The following is a 20,402-nucleotide window of genomic DNA, read 5'->3' as shown; positions in this document are numbered from 1 at the left end:
CTGTCTGTCTGTCTGTCTGTCTTTCGTTAGGTTGAGGAGAAACAGCGTGCGTCCGTTGCCTTCACCAAGCTGCTGACTGCCATGGAAACGCTGAGCTTCTCAGCCGGCGAGCAGAAGGCAATATGGCATGTTCTGGCTGGTATTTACCATCTGGGAGCTGCTGGGGCCTGTAAAGGTAACACTGATTCATCACCAGCACTCACACGCTGTTAGTACACCCCCTACACACACACATTAGTCTTTCCACACTTGTGAGGACCATCACTGACATAATGCAGGCCCTGGCACGTAATTTAAGCCTTTATTGATACCCAGAGGGGATGTTCAGGTGTTGAAGCACAACACCTGAACACAAGCACAAAGACAGAAATAAATACAGTTAAGTAGATAATTAAAAAAATAGCAAGAGGTAAGAATAGAAAGCTGAATTAAAACAATAACATAAAAACCGAACTGTCCTTTAAAGTAGTCAGGACCAACCTCACAGTGCAGAAGTGTTCTCATTATGATGGTTTAAAACTGATATTGGTCCTCATGAAGACAGCAATACAAAGTCTGCACCTAGTTTATGTTTAGATATGAGCTTTCCTTATGAAAAATAAAAAAAGAATTTAAATGTCAAAAAAAGAACAAAATAAGACTAAATACATCAATAAAAGTAAATGTTAAAAAAAAAGAACACAGTAGAATTAAATAAAAGTATGACCAAATAAAAGTAAATGTCAAAGAAAGAACAAAATAAGATTAATAAATTAAAATTTAACTAAATGTTAAAAATGGAAAAAATAAGATAATATTTAAAAAATTAAATGTTGAACAAGAGTAGATAAAAAAAATTCAATTAAAAATAAGAAGTAAATGTAAATGAAATGAAAATGAAAGTAAATGTTTAAAATAACAAAATAAGATTAAATAAAAAAAAAATGTTAAAAAAAATAAAAAAATAAGATAATATTAAAGAATAAAAAATAAGAGGTTGAACAGAGGTAGATAAAAAAATTAAATAAAAGATAAGAAATAAAAATAGATGTGAAAAAGAACAAAATAAGATTTAATAAAATAATGAAATTAAACATAAATGTTAAAAAAGATCAAAGTTAGATTTTTAATGTAAAATAATTGATAAAATGAAAGTCTTTTTTAAAACAAGAACAAAAAAGAATAACAAAAATAATTGAAAGTCAATGTAAAAACCAGAACCAAAAAAGATTCAATGAAAAAAATCAACTGTACATGAGACGAAGAATAATTTGTTTAATTATTAATAATTATATTTTCATTTTTTCTTTTCTTTTACCTTTATTTTCGTGGTTTTAGCTCATTATTGTTAAAATTATTTAACTTTTAAAAATGTATTCGATTCTGTTTTTACCCCCCTTTTTCTCTGTTTTGTGGATTCTCTCACAGGTGTACACTTAAGCTCCTGAAAGCTACATCAAACTTGTCAAGTGATTGCATTGAATTAACTGTTTTAAGGTCCAGCGTGTTGTATTTAGGAGCATCGGTTGGAATATAATGTATATAATTATGCCTTCTTTAGTGTACAATCACCTGTGAATAAGAATCGTTCTCTGTTCCCTGGTTCAGTTGGCAGGAGACAGTTTGTGAACTTCGACAGCGCTCAGGTGGCCAGCAGTGTCCTGGGCTGTGAGGGAGACGACCTGCACACTGCCGTCTTCAAACATCACCTCCGACAGCTGCTGCAGAGAGCCACCGGGGGCAGCAGAGAGAGGAACACTGCAGAGTCAGAGGAGGGTGAGTCCCACTGCTCCACATTTGTCTGACAGCTTCAGTTACTTCCTGTCCAGTGAAAATCATGTATCTCCAGATGTGCTGATTTTTAATGTTTGTGATAAACTGAAGGATGAAGTGATCCTCCTCCTTCCTAAGCTTATAGAATATAATGCATAGCTGTAGATTAAACTACTCAACTGTATATAAAGGAGTTAAAATAAGCACAACCTTAAACATCTACAACAGTAAAATGACACATACACAATCATGCAGCAGTAATATTAATCTAGAAACATCCTTTTACTTGAAGTACTTTAAGTACATTTTGCTGATACATGATTGTACATAACGAAGATTTTGAATGCAGGATCTGAATACTTCTTCCACCAGTCTGTGAGACATTAGCAGGGCTGTAACCAGAACTTAGAAATGCTCATGAGTCCTTCACACACAAGAGAGAAAATCTCAAAAAATGTTTTAAGTATTTGGATTTTTCAGAATTTATTTATTGAGTTAGACATTCAAGTTTAATTGAATCTCAGTCTTTTTTTTGCTGCTTAAAAACTCCAAGGACAAACTAAGGAAGAGTCTGTTATAAGGTAATTATAGATGTGTAAAACACAGTGTTGCTATTTGACTTTATAGTGTAAAGGTTTAAATGCTGATTCAAAGCTGTTTTAAAGGGGGGCGGCGGCACAAGCGGGCCAGGCAGGGCAGAGACACAAGGGTCGTCACAGTATTTATCTGTAGAATGCAAACTGAATGCTAACATGCTAATGCACTGTCGTAGCACTGTACATTGAAAGCCAGGGGATCACAAAGTCACAAGGATTCACCTGCCAAGAATATCTGGGATTCATTTAAAGACAATTCTTCACATAGTTTTTACTTTGACATTTTAGTTACAGTGATGGCCTGACACAGGCAAACGTGGTCAGTACTACATCCAAGGAAAGCTTCTTCAACCATGTCTTCGTTCTGGTGTGTGCAGGTCCCAGACTGACAGCTGCTCAGTGTGTGGAAGGAATGGCAGCTGGACTCTACGAGGAACTCTTCAGCGCCATAGTCTCACTTATCAACAGGTACGGATGCATCTCAGACTACGATGAGACATCTCATTCTAACAGCCCAGTCGCCAGAAGAAAATGTTCGCGTTGTACGTTTCTGCACACCATGAATATGTTACATTTGTATGCTTGTAAGTGAAGTAGCATATGAGCGAACTCTGTCATTGCAAGGTGGAGGGAATAGTGGATGGAGTGACACCAAGGTGAAAAGCCCGCCAAACTGCAGACCACTGTTCAAGACTAAGAAACAACAAAACTGGTTGTGTTTTATGGAGTCATTGCTGTGTTTCCATTGGGGATAGGTGCCCTGAAAAACCGTTGATATTTAGCGACACATTGATGGTTTTTCCAGCCGTTATTGTGCCACCAAAACCATGTATTTTAAGCCAAAACATGATCTTTTCCTAACCATAACCAAATGGTTTTTAGTGCCTAAACCTAGTAGCCTAACCACACGTTAACCACAGAGTTGTTGAAATGTAAAGTTTCAACATCCTGTACATAATAACGTGCAAACGGTTTGCAGAAACATACAATGCCAGCATTTTTTTCAGATGACTGGGTTGCATTTTAAAGATTTTGTTTATGTCTGAAAATGTTTTTTGATTATCTCCCTCAACACTTTCATGCTTGAGCAACTGGAGACCACTAAATATCTCTTTCTTCATCCTGTTCTGGTCAGCAAATCACAAAAAATTAAACGTTTAGTCAGGAATTAATCCTCCGCTATGTCTCTGTATTCGCCTGCAATATTCTCACACAGTTGATCTTATGATTTAGCTGCTGTCATTTCTATTTTCTGTTCCTGTGAATGAATTAATTTGTGAATATAACACAAGGGCTTGATAGCAGCTAAAACAGTAAAACAGTAGTTCTGCACTATTAGCTGAGACGCTGAGAAACCACATTACATCTCAAATGGGAAATATTGCATTTTTTTACTCTGCTACATTTATCTGATACCTTTAGTTACTTTGCAGATTTAGATTATCTGTACAAAATATAATCAACAAATAAATTATGGTGTCTGATTATAGATTAACCTACTCAGCAGTATATAAAGAATTAAAATGAGCTCCATCTTCACCAGCTCAAACATTAAAGTGATGAATACATTAATGCATCAATAATTGTAATCCAGTAATATAATATATGTGATTCTGAAACAGGACATTATCTGTAATGAGTTCTGTTTATGCTCATACTCTGGATATTTTACTTAAGTAAAATGCAGGACTTTTACCTGTACTTTTACTTCAGCAAATGATTTGAATACTCCTTTCTCTGCTGGTTATTTTCTCATTCTCATGCTACATTTTTCGGTAAGGAATCTCCACTTTTGGCTACGTGTCCACACAGACCACTCACAGTCTGGTGTCTCATATGGATCGTTGTTGTTTACTGCTTGAAGGCATTAAGTTGTTTTCCTTCCAGTATCCGACTCATAGCAGCCACCTGTTGTTTTGCCACTCAGTGATGTTAAGATATTAAGGCGGTGTCACGTGAAAAAGTGACGTCAGGGTGTATTCTCTATTGTACATTGTGTACAGTACACATATCAGATACACACTCCTAGTCTTAGTCAGAGGTGTTAGAAAATAATATATAATTTAAGGGTTATTTGTGTATTTTAACACAGTGAACACACGATTCAGAAATTACTGCAGGTTTCTGCTGCATTAGCACTCTGTTTATTATTATAATATGACAGCGCCGACCTCAGTAGCTACATAGTCCCCGAGCCGTGGCAACAGCAAGAGTGTCCCAGCCATGTGCATCACTTTTTAGAGTCCCATGGAAACAGTTTCCGTTGTGTTGTGAGCTCCTTGCAGTGCGTTTTATGCCTTCCTGTCAGTGGTAGCTGTAGCCGGACACAGTATGTTTTCAGGTCATCCGTCTGTCTCATTCACTTAGACTTAACGATGAAACAGTCAAACTGTAAGGTCACTGTAATCTTGCCTCCATCTCATTCTCTTCGCAATATCTCAAGAACCTTGAACGTTTACTCGGACTCAAGAATGAACTATTTAGAATTTGGTGGTCATAGTTCAACAGTCATAATCACCGCAACCTTGCGTCCATCTCTTTCTCGTGAACGTGATATCTTAACAACACCTTGAGGGAACTTCTTCAAATTTGGCACAAACATCCACTTGTATTCAAGTGCTTTTAATCTGGTGGTCAAAGGTCAAGGTCAAAGTAACTCTGACCTCACATAACATGTTTTTGGTTTAACTCAAGAATTCACGTGCTTATCATGACAAAATTTCACACAAATGTCTCACAGGATAAAATGATTATGTGATGACATTTTATATCTAAACGGTCAAAGGTCAACTTCACACTTCTCTGGTCATCTTTTGATTGACCTTTGGTCAGATACGGATTTGGTGACACTAATCTTGGTTGCCCACCTTAAAGCTGTTCTAATTGAATAGACCTTTGACCACCAAATTCTAATCAGTTCATTCTTGAGTTCAAGTAAAAGTTTGTGCCACATTTGAAAGTATTCCCTCAAGGTGTTTCTGAGATACCTTGTTCATGAGAATGGGACAGACGGACAACCCATAAAACACAATACCTCTGCCTTCTAAGGGAAGATGTGTGTGAAGCATCCATGTTTTCTCAGACATTGATGTAAACTGTAAGTGCAACTTGGCGGGTCTGTGGAGACATTTTCCTACAAGGTGGTAACTCCAGTTTTAAATGCTGCATGTGTCGTCAAATTAGTGTAGATGTTTCTTAATTTACTTGTGTCTGTTTGCATGTGTCTTCCTAATTTGTGGTGCGTTGAGCTCTCTGGGCCACCGTACATTCCTGTCTAACATGCAAACATGTGTTTTTGTGCGTGTTTTTGCGCAGAGCTCTGAGCGGTCAGCAGCTGACGTTGGCCTCGATGATGGTGGTGGACACTCCAGGCATGAGGAACCCGAGATACTCAGCAGAGGAACGAGCAGCCAGCTGGTCTGAATTCTGTCACAACTACCTGCAGGAGAGGCTGCTGGAGCGCTACCACACACACACCTTCACACACACACTGGAGAGATACACACAGGTAACATGGAGTCTGCACGCTCATATTTACATCTGATTAGTAGTTTACATATTTGTTTTGTTTTGTCTCCTCATGTTTGTCAGGTGTGCAGATGTGTGCAAAGACTGAGTGATAATGTATCGTGTGCTCAAAAATAGATTTACAAGAGTCTGTCTTTGCACTGAAAAGTACATTTCTCTCAGCTTTATCATTACAGGAACATAACAGACCAGGTCCCAATAGATTGTACCTTTCATTCCACCATTACAGCAGTACAAAGTACAAATGTAAACGGTCTCAATCTAATCAATACAGTCAGTAAAGGTAGAACACAGATTAAAGCAAACCGATCTAAGTGCAGAAACTGTGTCTCAAGATGAGGCAGCTTAATGTATTTGTAATATGGGCTACTTCCCCAGTGACAGTTTGTACAAAAGCTTTTTCCTTTTCCTGACAGTGAGCAGATTACAGAGCCCTCAAGGACACCAAAAACTTTTTGTTCTGAGTTTAAAACAAGAGTTTTAGGTTAGAAACACATTGCTTCTTTCTGCTGCTTCACAATAAGAAGTTCACCTTCAAGCCTTAAACTGATCACATCAGACAAGACATTTAAAGTGAAGTGGAACGTTTTGTGTCTATACAGACATTCAGACATGAATTCAAATGACTGCTGACTTTTTCCTGTAACATCACTGTTGAGCAGAATTTTTTTGGTTTCAAGTGAAATAGCTCAACAGCTATTTTAGATTAAAAGTGATGCTTTTATCCGAAGCAGCTTACAGTAAGTGCATTCAACCCTGCAAAGTGCTTCAAACATTTATAAACTTCATCAAATATGCTGAACTAATTTAAGTACTACATTTAGGGCTAATGGATAATGGGCTTACTGCTGCATGAATTGTCATGAAGTCTGATTTACACGTTCCTGTGTCCCGCAGGATAAACTGCAAAAGGTTTTACAGTTTGGAAATGTCTGCATGGGTTGTCTTGACACCAGATTTAATTCCTTTTGATCCACCAACAAAGTAGTTTCTCATGATTAAAGGTACAAATTTATATCAATTCAGCTTAGGCGACAAATCTAATCGCTGAAGTCAGACAAAGTAGCACACTATTTAAGGTGTCTAGATGATGCAAAGGACAAAATACAAAAACAAAATACAGTACTATCGGACTGTTTCTATTTTAAAGTCATCATATATAACATTCAGAACATTAATACGGCAGCAAACATCTACTGGTATTTGCTATGTGAAAGATAAAATTGAGTAATTCTCTACTTGTTGTGGTGGATGATAATACCAGTATAATTTTTGATATGATATGAAAAAATTATATCCTGATACTCACAATATTTCGACTTGTTGACATATTGACGTCACACTGTTAGGCACAGCAACAACAAGCATAGCTGAAAGCGAAATTATTACTGACTCTGCGGTGGTTCCAAAAAGAGGAGCAGCTTCAGTAGTGTGGAATAAACTGTGGCGTCCTGAATGTTTTATGAGCAGCCCCGGACTTCTCAGACTCTTTTAGTGACTTACCGCTCAGAGGGAACTCATTCAGCGGCTCCTCTGGCAGCAGCACAGCGTCTCTCCCTCTCCTCTCTTGCCGTGTGCACACGGGAGTCAGTGTCGTCAACTGATTAAACCTTCGGTAGTGTAAACCTATGTGACATTTGCTGCTCGACAAAAAACCTCCATATATGTGACTGTGTGATAGTTGTGGTATCATAACAGCCTGTCACAGGTTACAGCGTGATGATTAGAGGAGAAATGGCAGAGCATAAAGGTTCAGGTGGAAAAAACCCAACTCAGTCATTTAGGATTTTACTAAAAGAAGGAAATCACCTGTTGATTTATACATATAGATCCTAGGGACATTTTTTTGTATTTGGGGGCTTTTTAAATGTGTATTTTCTTGTGATAATTGTGTTATTACAAAAATACCCTGAAATATCAATACATTATTTCAGGGCCATATCGCCCATCCCTACTGTGTGTATCCCACGGGCTAGCTAATTGCTGCTGCTCTGCACTGCAAGTTAACGGTGCGTAAGCTAAGTTAGCTGCATGCCGCTGGCTCAGCCCCCTTCATGTTGATGCTCGTGTCCAGACAATCCCAGCTAGGTATGATCTGAATGAGGCATACAGCTCCTTAGGGATACTTTGCTGGTTTTCAACCAGCCTTTTATCAAAACAATGTGGGTAGTATGTGCGGGTAGTAAGTAAACCATGGTAAACTTCCCTCCATGTAACCAGTGCCTAGATCTCCCTGCTCCCCTCCCAGTGAAACTCCACCCGTCATCTACTGCAGTTTGCTGGCTCTCAAGCTGCTGCTCAAACTACAGACTGTATTTCTGCATTTTCATATTACCCACCACCCATACCGCCACCACGGACACAATGAGTAGCCCCTTTTACACTGCCAGATTTTCCGTGAATGTTGGGCCATTTTGCCGGCCAGCTGCGAGCGCTTATACACACAGAGCCGGATTGGCGAGTTGATCCGAGGTGCCCAATTTTCCGCCTCGTAGGGTAGACATATTGGCGAAACCCTTTTAGTTTAAACAGACCGAGGCAGCCTTCTGCAACCCAAGGGGCTGTTGATGGCGCCGCACGTGCGGCCCACTGGCAGTGGATAAACAGGAAACAGCTGATAGCAGGAATTAGCAAGCAGCTAGTAGCAAGTGGGAAACGCAAACCTGACAGACACTGTAAAGATGAGCAACTGGGGAGACAAGGAATTGACGGGGACGGTGAAAAACGTGCTGACTTACGAGAGAATCGCACTCCCCGATTTTGTTTTTATACTGCCAATGCTGAAAAAAGACTGATTGGGCTTTCCTGCAAATTTGCACAATTCCTGTTTTAAAAGGGCTCATGCTTCTCAAAGTCAAGGATGCTTCCTTGGTAGGACGGGACCTTCCAAGTTGGGTCCTACAGAAGCTAAGCAAGGCTCCCTCCTAGTATTCAGTTAACACACATCTAAACAGGCCAGCGAGCGCCCAGATGTGCCTCACTGAAGAGGCCCCACCTTCAGTTCCAGCAAATCATGCACAAGGAACTGTGGGTAGTTCATGTTCACTGAGGACACACACACACACATTCTTGACAATTCCCTGAATGAAGGACTCAGTCCTCGGTTGAATCTGAAGTATCCTTGACATTGGAACAGTCCTTCAGCTGGATTTGGTGACATAGACTCCTTGAAATTTAGCTGTTTAAGGATCCTTCCTTGACTTTGAGAAGCACCAGATGGGTATAGAAGCAGATCAAGACACGGCCCCCCAGCTTATTGTTTAACTTTAACACAATATTTGTTACCAGCCGGCCACCATTGTCTCAAATGGATGAGTTCGCGTTACGCCACCTACCAATGTGGGCATTTATTGGTCTAATGTAATGCAGTACATTCTGGTAGTTAAAGGTTTTCTACCTCTTAAGCAAAAGCCAGTGCCACAGCTCTTTTTTCTATTTTCTCTGGTCATGTTGCATCAATCTCAAAAGTATTTGTGTCTTTCTGCTGCATGGACAGCACAGCAGCAGTGTAATACTTCTTGAAGAGTTTGATGGGTTCATTTCTTTGTTCTGCTGCTCTTCAGTGGAAAAAATCTCTCTTCACGTTAGAGAACATTTTCTGTCCTCGAGAAGATAATTTCTTCTAAAGCAATTCAATCAACAGTCCTGCAGCAGTTTTCCTCGGGATTAATTAAGTTCTTTTTTATCTTACCATTTGTAGCCTGATTTATATTTTGAAGTGAGGCTGGAACATGTAGGTTTGTAAATAAACCGTCAGGCTGCATTGTGATTAAGTCCTTGATGACTGTGACGACTGCTGTGGGGAAATAAATGTGTGTTTTTAGTAATCAAATAAATTCAGTCAATCAGTCAAACCTGGTGCGCCCCAGAGGTTTGGGGGAAACATTTTTTTAGCTCATGTTCCCTCTGGGGCTCCTTAAAAGGATTTGTTACTGTCATTTTCTCAGATATTCAGGGAGTATCAGTGTATAAAGAACATATAACCTCTCTTTAGACTGAAACACAGTGCATCAACACGGTTTAGTGGTGCTGATAATTCAGATTTAGATGAATAATGCTAAATAATATGGTATTAAATGGCTCCACTGGTGTTTTGTGTTACAGGAGAATATCTCAGTGCAGTTGGAGTGTCCAGAGAACAGTCCTGCCGAGGTGGTGTCTGCTATTGACCAGCCGCCTCCACAGGTACAAAGCTCACACTGAGCACACCTACAGCAAAGCACATATCAACCTGAGAATGAGGATTCATGAAGGCCAGCAGGAGCATCACTCAACCTGTGAAAACAGTTGTGTAATATCTTTTGTGGCTCAGTCTGGTGAGCTGTTTCTAGTCTGATAAAAGAGCCCTGTAATGACTACATGTTCTGCATTTTGTCTCAGTTGCTTTTTGGTTAACGTAGGATTTTGAAGCTTTACCCACACTGAGGACTAAAGGTCAGGATGTCTCGGCCTCTGTGGCTTCATTTTTTTCCCGTTCTGTTTTGTAGCTTTATGGACGTACAATACTAAATAGCTGGAGTGCCTCTTTAACAAGCTCTAAAAAAGAAAAGATTTAACTTGACTTGGCAGAATTCTGCAAAATCTCCAAAACATGAAGCCAAGCAATAGCGATTTCCATACGGGATGTGAGGGGGCACATCCCACTCACTTTTCAAATCCCTATTGTTGCCTCTTCATCCAAACTTTATAGCAGGCATGTCCAAAGTCCAGCCCTGGGGCCAATCATGGCCCGCTGACTGCTTTTAAATGTCCCTGTGGCTTGTTGTTCAAAATACACTACATGTGGCCCACAACACAATACTGCTTAATCAAGTAAGAACACTTTGCATTTTTTCCATTCCCCCACAATGGCAGGACTATTATACAATGTGTAAACAAGCTCTAAGTAGGAACTATGCAGATGAAACTAATGTGTTTTTATAAACAAAAGGCAAACAAGAAAATGAATGGTTACCTAAAAGCAGATATTTCCTGCGAGGCAGCAGACATGGTCACAACAAAGGAGAGTAAAGTGAACAGCGAAGGCCGCCTCTTTCAGGAGCAGTGGAAAGTTGATTACTTTTCCACTGAAGAATGAAACAGTTGTGTTTGTCTCATTTCTATGGGATTTTTATTAATTTATTTGCTTGTTTGTTATTTATTTTTTTCAACCTGTGTGACGCAAGACGCAGCTAGCCCCCAGATATTTTCACATAATCACATCCAGCCACCAGTAAAAAAAGTTTGGGCACCCGTGTTTTATAGTTTCAGGTTGATTTTCTGATCAGTGTGAAACTCGCTGCCCAGCTGCTGAACTCCAGACAAATGAAAAGAGGTGTTTAAAAATTTTGCTCATTTAAGTCAAGTTAAGTTATTATCGTCCACTTGAAGCAATGAGCTCTACCAGCATCAACAAGTGGGGAATGCTGGGATGTTATTTGCCCTGGGTTTGGCTCTAAACTACTGCTGGCAGCCTGAGAGGTGCACTTTCTCTGCATGTTCATCATTTAATCTATACTTTTCTTTGTACCGAGTACCGACAATGGAACTTGCAGCATTACGTACAACATCATGCTGTATAGGCTACATATTTATTGCTTTACCCTGTTGTTTCCTCCTAAGAAGATTAATATGGTGGAAGATGTTTCTTTTGTGTCTTTCTTTCTTGCTTTATTTCTCTTTCTTCTTTTGACTCTGACAGTGCCAAAAATTCTCAGAGCTTTAGCACAATACATTTTTGAAAAACTGCAAAAAGATCATCGTTTTCCTTTGTGGTAATTATATATAATTAAATATATACATGTTGTGTGTGTATTTAAGGTCCGTGCGGCAGATGGAGACCCTAGAGGTCTGTTATGGGTTCTGGATGAGGAGATGTTGACACCAGCCTCCAGTGAGAACATCGTCCTGGAGAGAGTCTCTCAGTATTACAGCAACACTGGTAAAACATCCCTTGATGTCAGTGTGTGCGTGTGTGTGTGGAGAGAGTGTGTGATTGAACAGTGTGGTAATTTGTGAGTATTGTGTGCCCCTGCAGTGCGTCAGTGCGAGCAGCCGCTGCAGTTTGAGGTGAACCACCTGATGGGCTCTGACCCGGTTCGATACGACCTGACTGGATGGATCGGTCTGATCCAGAGCAACCCGTCTGCTCTGAACGCCATCTCTGTGCTTCAGAACTCCACCATGTGAGTGTGATTAAAGGCCGAGGAGGCTGAACGCTGGTACACATGGATGTCATAACTGAAACATCTTATTGCAGGCTGCTATATATACTTTTGTGTACTTTTGCCCCTGACAGAATGTTCCTAGTCGACTAGTCATTTAGGGCCATTAGTCGACTAGTCTCCCGCATGTTTCTGATATGAATGTAATGATTAAATGATATATTTTGGTGGTTTGAGTTGAAGGTGTGAGAAAGAATAGTATCAGTAACATTGTTAACACTGTGCTACATTACAGAGAAATACAAACCGTACTAATGAACCTTCATTAATATAGGCCTATATTTTATCTCCAAGTGCACGTCACACACTGAGCGAGCCGCCTGTTAATGACGCTGTGGGCTAATGGGCATGTAGCTACTTCCATGTTTCAGATGATACGTCATGTTTGTAGTCGACCAATGAAGATGAGTTTACATATCACCTTGGGTTCGTCCTTCACCTTCTCAAAATGATCCCACACTTTGGATTTCCTGCCCGACATGTTATTAACTAGCCTGTGGAATAACCGCAGGTACCAGCCCTGGAAATTAACTCCTGTCTGACTGCTGAGCCTGGACACTTCCTGTGTCTGTCCTTTCAAATTAAATCCCCACATGATAGGTTTTAATTTATACAGTACAGGCCAAAAGTTTGGACACACCTTCTCATTCAATGCGTTTTTTTTTATTTTCATGACTATTTACATTGTAGATTCTCACTGAAGGCATCAAAACTATGAATGAACACATGTGGAGTTATGTACTTAACAAAAAAAGGTGAAATAACTGAAAACATGTTTTATATTCTAGTTTCTTCAAAATAGCCACCCTTTGCTCTGATTACTGCTTTGCACACTCTTGGCATTCTCTCCATGAGCTTCAAGAGGTAGTCACCTGAAATGGTTTCCACTTCACAGGTGTGCCTTATCAGGGTTAATTAGTGGAATTTCTTGCTTTATCAATGGGGTTGGGACCATCAGTTGTGTTGTGCAGAAGTCAGGTTAATACACAGCCGACAGCCCTATTGGACAACTGTTAAAATTCATATTATGGCAAGAACCAATCAGCTAACTAAAGAAAAACGAGTGGCCATCATTACTTTAAGAAATGAAGGTCAGTCTGTCCGGAAAATTGCAAAAACTTTAAATGTGTCCCCAAGTGGAGTCACAAAAACCATCAAGCGCTACAACGAAACTGGCACACATGAGGACCGACCCAGGAAAGGAAGACCAAGAGTCACCTCTGCTTCTGAGGATAAGTTCATCCGAGTCACCAGCCTCAGAAATCACAAGTTAACAGCAGCTCAGATCAGAGACCAGATGAATGCCACACAGAGTTCTAGCAGCAGACCCATCTCTAGAACAACTGTTAAGAGGAGACTGCGCGAATCAGGCCTTCATGGTCAAATAGCTGCTAGGAAACCACTGCTAAGGAGAGGCAACAAGCAGAAGAGATTTGTTTGGGCCAAGACACACAAGGAATGGACATTAGACCAGTGGAAATCTGTGCTTTGGTCTGATGAGTCCAAATTTGAGATCTTTGGTTCCAACCGCCGTGTCTTTGTGAGACGCAGAAAAGGTGAACGGATGGATTCCACATGCCTGGTTCCCACTGTGAAGCATGGAGGAGGAGGTGTGATGGTGTGGGGGTGTTTTGCTGGTGACACTGTTGGGGATTTATTCAAAATTGAAGGCACACTGAACCAGCATGGCTACCACAGCATCCTGCAGCGACATGCCATCCCATCCGGTTTGCGTTTAGTTGGACGGTCATTTATTTTTCAACAGGACAATGACCCCAAACACACCTCCAGGCTGTGTAAGGGCTATTTGACCAAGAAGGAGAGTGATGGAGTGCTGCGGCAGATGACCTGGCCTCCACAGTCACCGGACCTGAACCCAATGGAGATGGTTTGGGGTGAGCTGGACCGCAGAGTGAAGGCAAAGGGGCCAACAAGTGCTAAACACCTCTGGGAACTCCTTCAAGACTGTTGGAAAACCATTTCAGGTGACTACCTCTTGAAGCTCATGGAGAGAATGCCAAGAGTGTGCAAAGCAGTAATCAGAGCAAAGGGTGGCTATTTTGAAGAAACTAGAATATAAAACATGTTTTCAGTTATTTCACCTTTTTTTGTTAAGTACATAACTCCACATGTGTTCATTCATAGTTTTGATGCCTTCAGTGAGAATCTACAATGTAAATAGTCATGAAAATAAAGAAAACGCATTGAATGAGAAGGTGTGTCCAAACTTTTGGCCTGTACTGTACATACATACTATTGCTACAATAATAGCCCCACGTTGAAATAAATGAACACACATCAGTTGTTTTGCAGAGGATTTTATTTACCTTAATATTTGTTTATATCAGCGAGTGCGTTTTGGTGATCTGATTACTGTGTCCATGTGATGGCCAGCTTCTCTCTTTGTCTTCCGCAGAGGGGAGGTGAAAGCCATGTTTTCTCCAAGGATCTCTCTGCCCCCTCTGTGTCGAGGTCTGGGGGGTCTGGAGGGCGGCAGCCAGCGCTGTCTGCAGAGGAACGGCACCATCAGGAAAACCCTCAGCGGAGGAATGGCGGCCATACGGAGACTCTCCCAAAGCATCGCAGTTAAACTACAGGCGGTAAGTGCATCGGTTCATGCATTACTTCCTGAGAATACTTTCAAAGTATCTCTTGATTTGATCTTTCTGTCTCTCTCTCCATACCTTGCAGGATGCTCTGGTGAACCTGATCCGTAGAGCCAAGCCGGTGTTCCTGCAGTGTGTGAATGCAAAGAACGATAGTGGAAGTTTTGACGTCCCAGCGCTCAGAGTCCAGCTGCACTCCACACAGATCCTGTCGGCCCTGCAGTTCCACCGCACAGGTCAGCACATTGCACATCAGAATCAGGTTTTCCCATGCAGGGAATTTGCAGTGGTATTTGGAGCATAGCACAGTCCAGAAAGGAAAAATAATAAAACAAGTTCTGCAAAAGTCAAAAACCATAAATGGAAAATAGAAAAATATACAAAATGAAAAGAGCTATACAAACAAAGAGGTTGGAATGTGCAAAATATTGACCAAGGAGTGTGTTAAAGCTCAAAATAAAGAATATGTGCAGTGGACCCTTCACCCCATTAGGCATTTATTAGATGAAGTTTGTGCATGATTTAATAATTTGTGCCCTTAAATTTATCACCTTTATGTCATTATACTTCTTGTGTGTGCCCTTGGCACTCTCTCTATGGATTACTAGGATTTAATGCGGTTTTATTGTGACCTTGGACTTCGGCTTTTAAACACGTTGTGTCATCTCTGAGGTCCCTTAAATATATTTCCCAAGATTACAGAATGTTTGGCTGTAAAAACTTGTTGATGCTGCAGATTTCATCCAGTTCGTAAAAACTCAGAACTTCATAAATGTCTTCTGCTGTAAAATGCAAGGTAAAACATATAGTATGATACAGAGCACAGTTGTTTTTTTTCATAGTAGTTTCGTAGTAGTAAAATTAGAACTGCTGTGACACACATGGACAGATCAATACAGCATGTTAAAAATAAAACATTTATTAACTGATGTACACATGTATATTATGTGCAGAATGCAGTAATGCCAGTTGGTCAAAGATCTCAAAGATAAATACATTTTAAAGATGAATTGATTTGCTACAAAAAATATTGCCACACAATCTAACAAATATGAAAGAATAGCATCCAATGAATAGGAATAAACACAATTTTATGAGTTAAAATCAACTGTCTTTTGATGGGTAATCCTTCTGCCTTTGTGTGAACCAGATAAAATACATAGTTTGTGTTTAACAAGCCAAAGATGTGTGTGTGTCTTTGTTTGTTGGATTCCCCACAGTATTGCTTTTATGACTCACTTTGTCTTCTCTGCTGTCTGTGTGGAATTCCTCTAATTTGTTAAAACTTTTAATCTGCTGCAGTTTCTGCACAGATCAATAACTTCTTCATCTCACTAAACAGCATGTTTTCTTCAAAACACTCTGGAGATCAATTTTACCTTGAATGTTTTTGTAAATCGTCCATTAGGCTTGGGTGATTTCTATTTTTGTTACACTCTCGTACCTTCCTGGTGCTGAGTTTGCTGTGTTTCACAAGCTCTCTTAATCTTTTTAGTCTTATGAATTAAAAAAAAAAAAAAAATACGCTCACAGCATTTCTAGAAAGGAATTATTACACATATTCTCCTAAGGGCAGAAGCCTCACTCAAAAGCAAGAGTGACGCAGTAGCAATGTGCAAGTGTTCCAAACACCCGGTGCGATGGTTGCACCCTGAGATGAAATTCACTCAGTACTTTTGGAACACAGCAACATGCACTACATGTCATGTAATTGGGAAGTCACTCATAGCTGTTATATACAGGGTGCCACAGGTTATGGAAAACCTGGAAAAGTCATGGAATTTCACAGTCACATTTTCCACGCCTGGAAAAGTCATGGAATTAGTAAAAATCATTAAAAGTTTTGGTAAAATTATGGATGATGTGATGTAGCTCTAGCAACTAGGGATGCACTGAATATTCGGTAACCAAATATATTCGGCCGAATATTGCAAAAAAACACACATTCGGTATTCGGTGAACTAAGTGAAAAGCAAGGCCGAATAATAGCGGCGTGTTTTGATAATGCAATCAAACAGCGTGCGGTGAGGGACGGAGTAAAATTTCGGCAGTGTGGCGATATTTTACTCCGTCCGTCACCGCACTCGCATATGCAAATAAAAATAGTTTTGTTCGAGCAAAATAAATCATTCAGTACGCTGTGCGAGTACAGATTTCAACCAGCAGCAGAAACGAAAGGCGAATCCCCCCGGTTGTGGGTTGAACGGGGGTCACAGACACAGACAGGAATACGTATTCCTGTCAAATACGGCGGCCATAGGCTTGCCGGCGACAGAGCAGTCCGGTTCCAATAATGTCCTTTTAGTTGGCGTCATGACTGCCCAAAAGTACCTGGACAGCCGAGCCGTGGCGGCACACAGGTATGTGGCGTGTCAGAGGAGAAACGAGCCGTTCACATTTCTGTCTCTGTGGCAGGTAACGGCCCACAAACCTCACCGCACTTTAGGGACTGTTCTTTATTTATGAAGGGACTTGTCAGGGGAGGAGGGTGGCTGGTTGATTTTTATTTTATTTATTTATTTATTTTTGATCCCCCCTATGTTAATCACTCATTGATGCTGTTTTTGAAGTATGAATAAGTCAATAAGTAATTAATTCCATTGAAATATCATTGATGTATTATAGAAAAGTGATTTATCTTTTTATAAATGACAAAAGGCACATCTGCCTCATTTTCGCTGTGGTATCCTGATACTACTCAGAACCATGATATTTTCACTGGCATCGTACCGTGGGTCCCAATTTTGGTACCGTGACAACACTAACCTGGAGGGAGTTCATCTGCAAAAACTAATGAAAAACTAAACAACGGCATTCGGTACTCGGTATTCGGCCAAGCGTTTAATTTTATTTGGCTTCGGCCACAAATTTTCATTTCGGTGCATCCCTACTAGCAACATTTTGTTTGCCATCACGTACGTTTCTTCATCTTCTCCCAACGTTCCATCTCTCCCGTCACGTACGCCAGCTAACTGATGTTATGTTTGAAGAGAGTTTGCATCAGATATGTATGTAAAATACTGGGCAAGTGGGGCAAGAAAAAAATATTATTATGGGTTCTTGAAAAGTCATGAAAAAGTTTTGAAATTTTGTCCATGAAAATGTGTGGAAAGCCCGTATATATCTAGTCTGTCTTCCTTAGATATCGGCCTATGATAAATGCACTTGTATAGGGCTTTTCCAGTCTTCTGACCACTCAAAGTGCTTTTACACTACACGTCACATTAAGGCTAACATACAAGGTGCCACCTGCTACTCAGTGAGCATTCACACGCTTTCAAACACTGATGGAGCAGCCATCTGGAGCAATTTGGGGTCCACTATCTTGTCCAAGGACACTTCGACAATAATGGAAAAGAAAGTAGATCATTTTGGTGCAGTGCTACTCAGAGCTTTACACCTGTCACATGGACACATGACTAATATACACCTAAAAAACAGTCCCTATAAGAACATTAGCTCCAAACTTGGGATTTCTGCTAAGGAGGCTATGATACAGTGCTGGTTAGTAACTCCAGATGCAACCTGCCTCCACACTCTTAAAAGTTGGCAAAGAGTAGGCCTTTATTAAACAGAAAAATACATCCGTACACCCTCTTAATTTAAGTTCCTCTTGAGACAATGACAGTAGACCGTAGAGCAGGCCTATTTAGTTGGCAGCCCGCAGGCCACACCCAACCCAGAAGCAACCTCTAAGTGGCCCGGCCAGGGATGGGCACCGAGACACGTATTATGTATTAAACAGCCCAAAGAAGGGCAAAATTAATCAAGACCGTAGCAACAATGAGCTCCGACATTATCGGCTCTTTTATTGTTACTTTTTAAAGTTTTGCTTTTGTGCGTCATCATGCTGCAGCCTCTCTTGCCCTCTGCATGTCTGGGCTGACCTCCCCCAAACAGCACACACACATGCTCAGACACACACACACTTTTTTTTTATTTCAATCGTGAAATGATAATAAATAATTGTAAACATTAATTTCCGTTTGTTTTAAATTTGTCATTACCAAAAGCTAAAAAAAAAAAGTTTCCAGAAGGTTGCTCGCTGCTGAAAATGTCTGGCCCCATGACATTTTCTGGTTTTAAAATCCGGCCCAATTGAATTTATAATTGAATAGAGCTGCTGTAGAGACTGGTGACATTACAGACTGACCTTTGGTGGCACGTGCTGTGCACATCATCTCAATACAGCCTCTCTGTATTAGTTCAGTAGAAAGAGGAGTGTCTGTGTTTCTTGAGGTTTTTAAAGTCATACTGCTGAGATTTTTAAATAATCTGCAAGTCCTTAATGCTGTGATACCGCCCAAGCCTGTTGTCTGTCCACTCCAGATGCAGCTTGCATTTCAACAGTCCTAAATTCTGGATTTCTCTTTCTCTCTTTCTCTCAGGTTATCCAGAGCACATGACTTTGAGTGACTTCAGGTGTCACTTCCAGGCGTTGTCTCCTCCAATTATGAAACGTTACGCTTCAATGTTCGTCAGCCATGATGAGAGGAAGGTCAGGTGGAACATCACAGCAGCTCATACATAAGCTTAGTCTTTGATTTTCAGCTCTGAGTAAATGTTTCCTGTCTCTGTGTCTCAGGCGGTGGAGGAGTTACTGGTTGAGTTGGATCTGGATAAAAAGAGCGTCGTGGTGGGCGCCAGCAGGGTGAGAACATGTTTCTAATCAAGCAGCAGAACATGAATCCAGCTAATGTGATGTGGCTCATGGATCTTCTTCCTGCCGTGTGTCAGGTGTTCATGAAGCGAGGTGTGCTGCATTACCTGGAGCAGCAGAGGGACCAGCAGGTCACCGGCTGGTTGGTCTATCTGCAGGCCGCCTGCCTGGCACATCTGGCCCGTCAGAAGTACCGCAAACTCAAGGTTAGTGTTGCTCTGTGATGGTGACTGACTGTCAAGATCTAGTCTGTATGTGTCTGTATGCTGAAGACAAACGGTTGCTCCTAAAGCTCTACGCAGCTGAAGAGACACAGGCCAGATGAGGCCTTTTGTCCGTGAGTAGATAGACGCCTACTTCTGTGTGGTGATATTGTTGGGAGCTGTAGTTTGGTAGAAAGAAAATTGTTCCTATATGAAACTGCTCACAACAAGGTCTGTGCATTATCTGGAGTATGTTAGGAGTATGTTTATGGCTTATATCTCCAACACTCGGCAGCTCGTACCAAAACTATCTAGATTGATGAATAGCACTAAAGGAAAGAGGAACAGTGTGTATTTTGGGGTGAACTGTCCCTTTAAAACGCACACGGAACCAGCAGTCAGATTGTGAGTTATTTGTTACTTTGGAGCACATGAACAGATAACAGTCACTGCATAAATTTATGACCAGAGAAAAATGAGGAGTTAAAATTCAGTTCTGACAGTGTGTGCGTGTGTGTGTGTCTCCAGGTGCAGCAGATGGCGGTCCGCTGTCTGCAGAGGAACCTGCGGGCTCTCAGGGTCGTTTCCAAGTGGAGCTGGTGGAAACTCTTCTGCAAAATTCGTCCTCAGCTTGACGTCAACATGGACAACGAAAGGCTCCGGGCTAAAGAGGTACACACACATGTGCGCGCGCACACAGACACACAGTTATTATCAGCTGTTAAAAGAGTAGTTTGACATTTAGGAAAATGTACTTTTTGCTGTTTTGCAAAAAGTCTGACAGGATACAGGTGGAAACAGTTAGCTTGGCGTTGCCTAAAGGTAACAGAATCCACCTACCAACAGGTCTGAAG

General features: G+C 40.8%; 1 protein-coding gene across 1 annotated transcript in view; it reads left to right on the top strand.

Moving 5' to 3' along the window:
• LOC125905621 (unconventional myosin-XVIIIb-like) overlaps positions 1 to 20,402 on the top strand; it is a 77,425-nt gene that overhangs the window by 20,296 nt on the left and 36,727 nt on the right. Inside the window, exons 12-24 of the mRNA XM_049603729.1 lie at positions 31 to 175; positions 1,588 to 1,755; positions 2,726 to 2,816; positions 5,664 to 5,856; positions 9,981 to 10,061; positions 11,676 to 11,796; positions 11,893 to 12,040; positions 14,496 to 14,679; positions 14,771 to 14,921; positions 19,074 to 19,183; positions 19,271 to 19,336; positions 19,423 to 19,551; positions 20,077 to 20,220. Of these exons, the coding sequence (XP_049459686.1) occupies positions 31 to 175; positions 1,588 to 1,755; positions 2,726 to 2,816; positions 5,664 to 5,856; positions 9,981 to 10,061; positions 11,676 to 11,796; positions 11,893 to 12,040; positions 14,496 to 14,679; positions 14,771 to 14,921; positions 19,074 to 19,183; positions 19,271 to 19,336; positions 19,423 to 19,551; positions 20,077 to 20,220 (1,731 nt within the window). The remainder of the gene's footprint in view (positions 1 to 30; positions 176 to 1,587; positions 1,756 to 2,725; positions 2,817 to 5,663; positions 5,857 to 9,980; positions 10,062 to 11,675; positions 11,797 to 11,892; positions 12,041 to 14,495; positions 14,680 to 14,770; positions 14,922 to 19,073; positions 19,184 to 19,270; positions 19,337 to 19,422; positions 19,552 to 20,076; positions 20,221 to 20,402) is intronic.

Source organism: Epinephelus fuscoguttatus, linkage group LG18, assembly GCF_011397635.1.
Source record: "Epinephelus fuscoguttatus linkage group LG18, E.fuscoguttatus.final_Chr_v1".
Classification (NCBI taxonomy): domain Eukaryota; kingdom Metazoa; phylum Chordata; class Actinopteri; order Perciformes; family Serranidae; genus Epinephelus; species Epinephelus fuscoguttatus.
Note: the sequence above shows the minus strand (reverse complement) of the source record. Positions and strands in the feature narration are given on the sequence as shown.